This window comes from Helianthus annuus, chromosome 3 (assembly GCF_002127325.2).
Source record: "Helianthus annuus cultivar XRQ/B chromosome 3, HanXRQr2.0-SUNRISE, whole genome shotgun sequence".
Classification (NCBI taxonomy): domain Eukaryota; kingdom Viridiplantae; phylum Streptophyta; class Magnoliopsida; order Asterales; family Asteraceae; genus Helianthus; species Helianthus annuus.
Genome location: NC_035435.2, coordinates 33,582,302 through 33,592,201, shown reverse-complemented (window position 1 = coordinate 33,592,201; position 9,900 = coordinate 33,582,302). Strand labels below are relative to the sequence as shown.

Genomic DNA, 9,900 nt, shown 5'->3' with positions numbered 1-9,900 from the left:
GAAGTTGTGATACCCATACAAAAACTTCATCAGATATTAAACCCCAACTGTTTTTCTTTTAATAATACTCACCTTCCTTGGGACAAACTAATGAATGGAGTCTTGTATTATTGTGACTTTTAATAGTGAAGATAAAGAATAACAAAAGGACTCACGTGGAGAATCACAGGTAATGTCTATAATACAGTTGTATATTTTATGCAAGGCCGGCTTTAAGAATTCACGTACCCTGCTCCGCTCGAAAAAACGTGCCCTTAGGGTGAAGGGGGTGCACCCCTCATGAAATGAGGGGAAATTTTCACCCACCCAATCATGATGTGCCATATCAATTCCCCTCTCATACACCACTCTTGCCCAAAAACATAAGGTGTGTTTTCATCCAAACCATTTAAAAAAAGACATGATTGGTTGAAAGATAGTGGGCCCCACCATTACACCCTCTCCCTTATCTTCCTCGCATGCGGCAACAAGTCCTCGCTTAAGACCTTCACCGCACGGCAATTGGGGGACGGCGGCGGAATCCCCTCGCGGCAAACTCCTTCCTCGCATGTTTTGCCGCTTCCACCCCCTTCACCCTTAGGCCTTAACGAAATTGGGTATTGGGCTCACTAAAGGTCTAAATCTAATGCCAATGGGCTAATAACTAATCTAAACCATAAAAATAGTTTTGTAAGTGTGTTTATGTTGGTGTTTGTATGAGTATACCTTATTAATTTATTTTTTACATATATATATATATATATATATATATATATATATATATATATCGGATTTTTTTTAAATTACGTGTCCTTCGAAATATCGGGCCCTGGCTGGTGGTCCTCCCCCGCCCACCCTCAGGGCCGGCCATGGTTTTATGTACCAAAAAAGAGAAATGGTGCCTAGCCTCCTAAATTTAATTATTTTTAAAATATATAAAATTATATAATATTTTTTAGTAAACAAGTTTAATCATGTCTTAAACAGGTCAGGAATTGTCAGCCCTACTTCAAGTGGATCATGGTTACTTCTTTTAGGGGTCACGTTCCTCTTCGTTTGTTTTCAACACCAACCCATGAACACCTCCACTGAACGTTTTCACCACCTACAGTCACATCACGTAGTTCTTCAAGGGTCGTGTAGTTTTGGCAAGCAACAACAAAGAGATCCTCAAACGCGCATCAAAGCACCAACTATACAACATCCATCATAAGAAGGTGTGATTGAAGTTTGATTCAGAATTAGTATATATATGACATGTAGCAATGTAAAAATTAATCTTGACATGAAAAGATGCAAAAAACTGGAGATTCAGTATATCATTTGTAACAATATAGTAATATGCTACATTTGTTTCAATAAGGATAACCAACGTCCACAAGTTAAAAAAAAAAAAAAAAAAAAACCAGATTAAGCAAAAAATTTCAGCATGGTACCAAACAAACAGAATGGTTACATATAAAGATTCGCGGTTCGATTTCTCACTTTACACCATCACACAACCTAGGTACCGGCTAACCACCTAAGTTAACAACCGTGCTGCCTAGTCGTGCACAACCAATCATTTACCGGCAGTTTGATGATAGAGTTGATTTATACAAGCTACCAAACCTGACACAAGTTTTTTAAAAAAAAAATCTGTATAATCACCCTCCATTGATCATAACCGAACGGAATGGTACCCTTTCAATGTCAACAAAGGTTGAAAACTCGTTCTTTAACGGTTGTTTCCATGGTTCTCCATCCATCTGCATAAACGCTTTTTTCCATGCTCCACCCCTTAACTCAAATCGAATTGCAGCAGCCTGATGAACAAAATTTTGTATTAGTTTCAAGAAAATCTTTCAAAGGGTAACTAAAGAAAAGAATACAGCTTTTTTTTTCTTTTGATCTTTTTGGCATTCGTATTAGGGTGTGAATTTATGACATAATACGAACATGACATGAAATTTGTGGGTTTGGGTTTAGTCTAAATGGGTTCTGGTCAATTTCAGTCGGACCCGCGAACATGTTTAGCTGAGGGCTTGGGTTGATTTGGCATGTTCGGGGGTTGACCCATAAAACTTTTTTAATATTTTTTAAATTGTTGGGTACTTTGATGCCATAGTTTAAAAATTGAAAAGGGTAACTGACATCAACTTTTACATTTTAAACATAACTATTTTAGATACATTGTATTTTTGTTGTAGATTTCTAACTTGAGAGAATCAATATGCAAAATACATATATTCGTTTAGAGTAAATTACAAAAATCGTCCTTTATGTATGTCACTTATTGCAAACTGTGTCCTTTGTCTTCAATAATTACAGAAACGTACTCGATGTTTGCAAACCCTTGCAAGTTATGTCCTTTAGCCCTAACTCAGTTAATTTTTATGGTTAAATCTGACCAAATGGACCCTACATGAGGGTATTTTTGTGGTTAAATCTGACCAAATGGACCCCACATGAGAATAAAATGACCAAAATACCCTCATGTGAGGTCCATTTGGTCAGATTTAACCACAAAAAATTAACTGAGTTAGGGCTAAAGGACATAACTTGCAAGGGTTTGCAAACATCGAGTACGTTTTCTGTAATTATTGAAGACAAAGGACACAGTTTGCAATAAGTGACATACATAAAGGACGATTTTTGTAATTTACTCATTGGGTTAAACATGTAATGTTCGTGTTAACCCGGAAATATTCATGTTGCGTTCGGGTTCACGTATCTGACACAATTTTCAGGTCCATCATCCATGTCGTGTCTAGGTTCACATCCGGTTCAACCCATCAACCCACGAACATGAACCGTTTAACACCCCTAATATATTGTATGATGTATAACAGGTTAACGCTTTATATGGCTCATTTTTTTAAATTTAAAAAAAAATAAAAGATATAAATTTAATTTGTGGTACCTGTGCGATGTGTTTGGCTGAAATAAGTTCGACCATGACGAATGATGCATGCCATCCATGCTTAAATCCAAAAACTTCTAAGAGACCGTCATCTGCATGAGCCTCAACAAAGCCTTTCTGCATTGTTACCATTAAACTTATGTCATGACCTAGACTTGTTAATTTATTATATAACTTATGCCAAAATATAAAAGATAAAAAGAATTTAGCATCGGGTTTTATAGCTTTCGTAATTATTTAATTCACATTTGTATATTTTATTTAAGGCACATTTGTATGTGGTGTTGTAAATTAGTAATTTTAGAGTATTAATATACTAAAAAATTAAAATATCTTTTTTTCAGGATAAACATGTCATATTTTCATTACAGCAAAAATGATGATATTTATTTGTACACAAGAATCAAGATTCCTATATGTTGTTTCGGGCCAAATATGCATACAACGACGGACTCAAGATTTTTTTACTAGCGTGACTTTTCAGTTGACTGTCAGATACATGAATAACAGCTAAAAAAGAGTATTGAATGCTACATAACACGTAAAAGTATAAAACATCTTTTTTGCCGGTTTTAGCGTTTACTATGTGTGTCCGCCCTTGCCTACATAGATCATGACCGTTATCGTTGATTCTGATAAATGAACACTTACCTTTTCCATATAATCTGGTTTCAATTTACCCCAAGGATTTCTTCCACTTGCATAGCTATGAAGATTCAAAGCAACGATAGATCTAACACTGCAAGAACATAAATTGCCAAGAGACAAACATTAATTAAATAAAGCATGATACATACAGGGGCGAAGTATAGAAGGGGCCGGGGGGCGCCCGACCCCCCGAACATTTCGCTCAGCAGTGTTTTATATGTAGTTTTCGACTTTTCGCATAGAAATTTTTGGGTATATACGTTTTCGACCCCCCCCCCCGGGCGTCATTCGGGTCAAGCTTTGCCACTGGATACATAAAACGAATGTGATTATTAAGGTAGCCTTACCTTGATGGGATAGGGACAAGTTCCCACTCTGAGCTGTTTTGCCGTTTAACATGTAACCTCAAAATATTCTTTAGTCCCCTGCATTCATCACATTGTTAAAACCAAATGAAAATCAAAATGTCCCTTTATTTTTTTATTTAAATACCAAAAAACACCTGAAGATATGCGAAAACTTAAACGCAACACTTGTTTCATGTAGAGGGTTTGCATTTAGGTCTAAAGAGGTTCGGGAGAGTTTCAGGTATAGCTTACGAACACATTTAGCTAAACGGGTCGAGTTCAGGTCAACCTGGCGGGTTCACCTCGTGACCTGTGTAACCCGTTTATTTTTATAATATTTTTAAAAATTGTGGTTCATTTCATGACCTAGACTTATTATATAACTTATGCCAAAATCTAAAAGATAAAGAGAATTTAATGCACATTTGTATATTTTATATAAGGCACATTTGTATATGGTGTTGTAAATTAGTAATTTTAGAGTATTAATATACTAAAAAATTAAAATATCTTTTTTCCAGGATAAACATGCCATATTCGTGTCAACCCACGAATACCCATATCATGTTTGGGTTCGTGTGTCTAACATAATTATTGGACTCTACTTAAATCTTTGTGTCCATGTTTGGTTGGACCCACCAACCCTGAACGCAACCGATTATTTAGCACCGCGCGAAAAAGTACTTCATTGTGATCAATTCTTACCTCAAACCAGGGTCCGCCATACAAGGTGTAAAAAACCACCCTTGTGTGCAACTATATCCAGAGTATATTATCTGTGACAACAAAAACACCAATAAAAATCATAAATATACCACAAGGCACAAACTAATCATCTACGTATCTGACGACCATATAACATAGAAAGATTAGAGGTGGGCACTTTGACCCGTTTTCTTTCAAATGGTTAATATGGTTTACATTTTATCAATCACAGTCCAAATGGCTAAAGTTTAAAAACATAACTAAAAATGAAATGGGTCAAACGGGTCAAAAATGAACCAAAGTGTAGTAAAACACTTGTAACTTCTCTAATTGCACAACCTGAGCTGACCTAACCCGTTTGGATCGGTATTAAATGACCCATTTCAACCCGAGCCCGTTACTCAACACATATGACGGGCCCGTTTTCCCATCTTAAAAGAAAATGTTCATAACAAGATGACATAAGCTAAATGTATGATGTTTCTTGAGAAGTCAACTAAAGATCAAACCTTGTTTGAAATGGGACCTTGAGCAAGGTAAGGTTTCTCGTTCCTTAAATGATGGAAACCGTAAGCCACTTGAGCATCCATTCCTAAAAACAGATTAAATAATAATTAAATTTAAATATATACTATGTATTAATCCTCAAAGGCCAAAGCGAATAAAATAAAATACCTATGCTGAAATAATTATAGAACACTCCTTGATAGCATGAAACTTTCTCAGCTAACTTCCCTTGAATTTCTACATCCTGCCAAAAGAAAAAAAAACGTATAAATAGCGGTTAATTAACACAAACCCTGAAAAATTTTATAACTAATCAAGAATATTATATTTTACAAACCTGATCAAAAACAACCTCCTCTGTTTGCTTCAAAGAATGAGGCGTATCCAAATTTTCACCCGATGGCATTGATATCAAAAGTTTCCAACTTCACAAAATAAAAAATATGTTACAACAATAAGTCAATAACAATCTAATAATTTTCGTTCATAAAAAAATATTTTGACATACTTAGAGCATTAAACGTGATTAAAAAAAACAATATTATTATAAGAATAATCTAACTAATTAATAATAGGATATAGGAAACTTTCGACCAGTCGGTCTCATTTGACCCGTTTCTTGTTTATCTATTTTATCTGATTGGCCCATTTGACCCGTTCAAGATAAAACATGAACCAACTCGATAGATTCATAAAATATAACTAACAAATTTGAATTGAAATTCATATTTTTGAAAAAAAAACAAATCACCTATCGAGGTAGCTAGTTGGAGCACGAGTGGCCTTATCAAGAGTATTTTTTATGGCAGCTCTCCAGCTAAAAGGAAATGAACCACCCTGAAAATAAGTTGAATTACACCTCAAGGACACGAAAAAAAATTACAGAAAATTGAAATTATAAGGAAATGACAAAACTACCCATCCAAAACTTCTGGACAAATCGTTTCCTGTACCAAGAGGAATAATTGCCGTTGGTGGAATGGGGTTTCGACCCTCTTTGTGAAGCTCTCCAAGGCATCCGAGAACCCAACCAACGGTTCCATCGCCTCCTGCAACCTTTTAAATGAATGAAAATACCAACTTTTAGCATTATATGTTCATGTTACTTTATTGTAACTCTAAAAATTTCAAAAAATAGAGCAAATGTTATTATTTTGGATATGTGTTCAGACGATGATCATATGAATATTGTGACTTGAGTCATAATAATCAGGGTCATCGTAAAAGTACCTTGATACCCATTTCACAAGAAGTTTGACTTTTTTCTTAAAAACGTCATTTTAGAAATAAAGTCAAACACTCAAACATATAATCATCAAATTATAACAACTTGTAATAGCAAAAATCCAAAGACTATATTTCTACACTCGACTTTATTTCGTCTAATAATCTGGTACGGATTATTCAATATCGTGTAATCAGTTAATCACTTTTGAAACGCATATTAAAATACCTCCAAGTAATCAGACAGCCAGTGGTTTTATTTTTAGCAGAAGTGTGGTTAGCATTTTCAAATACGAAAAGCGGCGAATTATAAGATATTGAGGCGATTAACATGGATATGTGGGTCGTTTAGTGCCGATACCACGGTACCAAAAGAAAGGAAACACACATACCACAATCCTTAATCTTTCTCGGGTTTCTTTGGCACAATTATCTCCGTTCGCAGCAAACTTCTCCAAGCAACCCAACCCGTATTCCACAAACTCATGCGGCCTCACATCTTGAAGATCAAAGACCTGGCAAAAGAGAGGAACTAAATTAATGTAGGAGAAGAACATCACGTAAATATTAAAAATGTATATCGCAGTTGAAAGCAATGCTAGTAAAAGTTTTTGTCAATTTTTTTCAATATTGAATATCTTGATCTTCTGACATTAGATTTGAATTAAGATCCATAAATCACAATCCCCAAATCAATTTTACTTTATCATTGAGGATTTAAAAACCTAAATTATCGATTTAGTTTTCTTGAATTTTTAACTGTTTTTATGAAGAAAACAAATTATTGGTTTCAAATTTTATCATAAATCAAGAAATTACACTATTTCTGCATAATTGATCATTCATCAGATCAAAAGAAAAAAAAAAAAAAACACCTCATGAATTACGGTTTCTAATTTCATCGAAAATCAAGAGATTGTTTTCTGCAACTATACATAGAGAAAATCAAGCAAAAATGGTGAAAATGAAGCAACAATTGAACATCATTTAAAAAAAAACAAAAAATAATAGTCATGAATTTTGTGTTTATAATTTCATCAAAAGTCAAGAGATTAAGCATTTTTTTTCAATCACAACTCAAGCATAAATGATGCAATAATTGAACATTCATCAAAAAAAAAAAAAAAAAAAAAACCCTTCATGAAATAAGTGTTTCATTTTTCATCACAAAACAAGGAATCAAACAATCTCAGCAACTATTAATAGCCAAAAGCAAACACAAATGCTGAAGAATTAAGCAATAACAAACCATCATCAACAAAAAACACACACCCACACACCAGGGGCGGACCTACCTTAGGCGAAGGGTAGCCTCTGCTACCGCTTGGCACTCCGGCGGTAGTGTAAATATTGGAAAATTTTGACGTTTTTTTTGACTTTTTTTCCGATTTCGTTACAGCTTTTTCATAAAACGTTACCACTACTAAGATTTTCTAGATCCGCCACTCACACACACACACAAACCATGGTTTCTAGTTTCATCATAAATCTTCTGTAACTACTCACTCATAGAGCAAATTAAGCATAAATGTTTCTTTAAACAATAAATGAAAAAAAAAAAAAAAAAAAAAAAAAAAAAAAAAAAAACCTGTTCTCGACCCATCAAGTCCTGCAACCTAGCCATAAGGTCCGGGCCATGCCTGCCACCACTTTTAGAGTTTATAAACACCACCACCGGACACTCAACCTCTCCGACCGGCGACTTCTCACCATCACAGGCAGCAATATCCTTTGAACTAATACAATATCTCATAGCAACTCTCAAATACTCCGGCATAGTTATCCTCTTCTTCAACTCCTCTTTCGGAATACTTATTCCCGATAACGAACACCGCTTCATCGACTCCACCCACGACCGCCGTACCGCCATCGTGTTCACCGTCGTCTCCGGCGCCGGCGACTCCATGTTTGTTCCTGTTCCTGTTTCTGTTTCTGGGTCGAGTCTTTTTTGGTTAAAGATTCCAAAGATTGTAACTTTATACCTTAAAAGAATCGAAAAATGGTGTGGGGGTGCCGGCGAGATGGTGGTTTTTGAAGTCCGGCGGTGGGTCCCCTGTTTGAAAATTTTGGGTTTTTTTGGTCAAGTTTTGGGATTTGACTATTTTGCCCCTGATGGTTTGGGTTATTTACGGAATTGCCTGGTTTTGTGAATTGGTTTTTTGAGTTTTGGACGAAAGAAATGGGTACACGTGTGGTGTGTACTTTTGGGATTTATAGTGGTTTTGTATTTATGTTTTTTTACCTTTGAGATGAAGTTATGTGTGTAAGGAGCCCTTGGGTTATTGTTAGGTGTCATTTTAGTGCCTTGAGTTTTGGTTTTACGTGTTAGAGCATTCATATTCAAACCCTCAAATTATCTGAGGGTGATTTTTAATTTTTTTACTGTAGTATATGGTAAAAAATGAGGGGTTGGATGTGAATGTTCTTATCTTTTTCTTTTAAAAACAAAGTGTATCCTTTAAAATCTACTCCTAATAAAGGGATAAGCAAATGGTACTGGGTACCGACCGGTTCAAAACCGGTACCGGTAATGAATTTTCCGAATCACAGTATTTTCGGTAGCGACGTTTAGCGTGTTCGGTATCGGAAAGGTACAATACTAATATTTACTGATTCGTACTGTACCAATACCAAACCATACCATATCAGATATTTTTTATATCAGTATTTATACCCATTTTTTAGGATTTTTAGTACCAGTACCTATTAGTACCAATCTCATTCCTATCATAATAATATCCATAATAATATCCATTTGTGGGATAAACTTAGAACCACTTTTGTGGGAGAGAAAAATGCTCTGATAGTCCCTGTGGTTTCGTCTTTTTTCACCTATAGTCCTCAACTTTCTAAACTTACCTGAATAGTCCCCAAGTTTTCAATTTTTGTTCCCGGATAGTCCCTGGGTCTAACTTCAGTTTGTTTTCTCTGTTAAGGGGGTGTGAAATGACAAAAATACCCTTTGCTTAAAAAAGCCAAACCACAGGGACTATCCGGGCATCTTCTTCACTTTTATTTATAAAACCCCACCACCACACTTCATCTTCAACCTCCACCCACTATCACCCTCCTCCACTCTCACCATCATAGAGGTGATTGAGCCGTAACAGCCACGGCACCGGTCGAACCGGTCAAACGGTTCATCGATGGTAGAGGGCGTGGATATATGTTTCACTTTGGCACTAATATTTACAAATAATTTTGTGAAATTATAGGTATTGGAGAGTTTAACGACCTTTTTCATCGATGGTAGAGGGCGTGGATTGTGTAAGAGATTGATATCTGTTGTAAAGGCTGCAAACGTATTGGGTCTCACATTTTCAGAGGCATTTGATAAACAGCCAATCGAACTGCTACAATTGCTATCTCTCAAAGCTCAAGATTCATTTGAGGAAGCACATCTTTTAATTCAAACTCATTCCATGCCAGCTGCTAGTATGCTCAGATTCTCGCAGAATCTTTTTTAAAGGTGCAATTTGCTTGCTAATTTCATACATCCGTCTTATATCTTCAGTCTTATATTAGTCAATACTAGGTTGTAACTTGATGCAGAGGTGGCAAAATGGCATTTTACTCTTTAAAATAAAA

The 9,900-nt window shown here is 35.5% G+C and overlaps 1 protein-coding gene across 1 annotated transcript; it reads right to left on the bottom strand.

Moving 5' to 3' along the window:
- Positions 1 to 1,389: 1,389 nt before the first annotated feature.
- Positions 1,390 to 8,494, bottom strand: LOC110928835 (diacylglycerol kinase 3). Its single transcript, XM_022171880.2, has 12 exons — positions 7,901 to 8,494; positions 6,705 to 6,827; positions 6,007 to 6,144; positions 5,840 to 5,925; positions 5,426 to 5,513; positions 5,257 to 5,332; positions 5,091 to 5,173; positions 4,582 to 4,652; positions 3,877 to 3,954; positions 3,533 to 3,620; positions 2,882 to 2,998; positions 1,390 to 1,784 (listed from the first exon to the last, which is right to left on the bottom strand). The coding sequence occupies exons 1-12, from the start codon at positions 8,216 to 8,218 to the stop codon at positions 1,626 to 1,628; spliced, it is 1,425 nt and encodes a 474-aa protein (XP_022027572.1). The 5' UTR covers positions 8,219 to 8,494; the 3' UTR covers positions 1,390 to 1,625.
- Between the last annotated feature and the right edge of the window lie 1,406 nt (positions 8,495 to 9,900).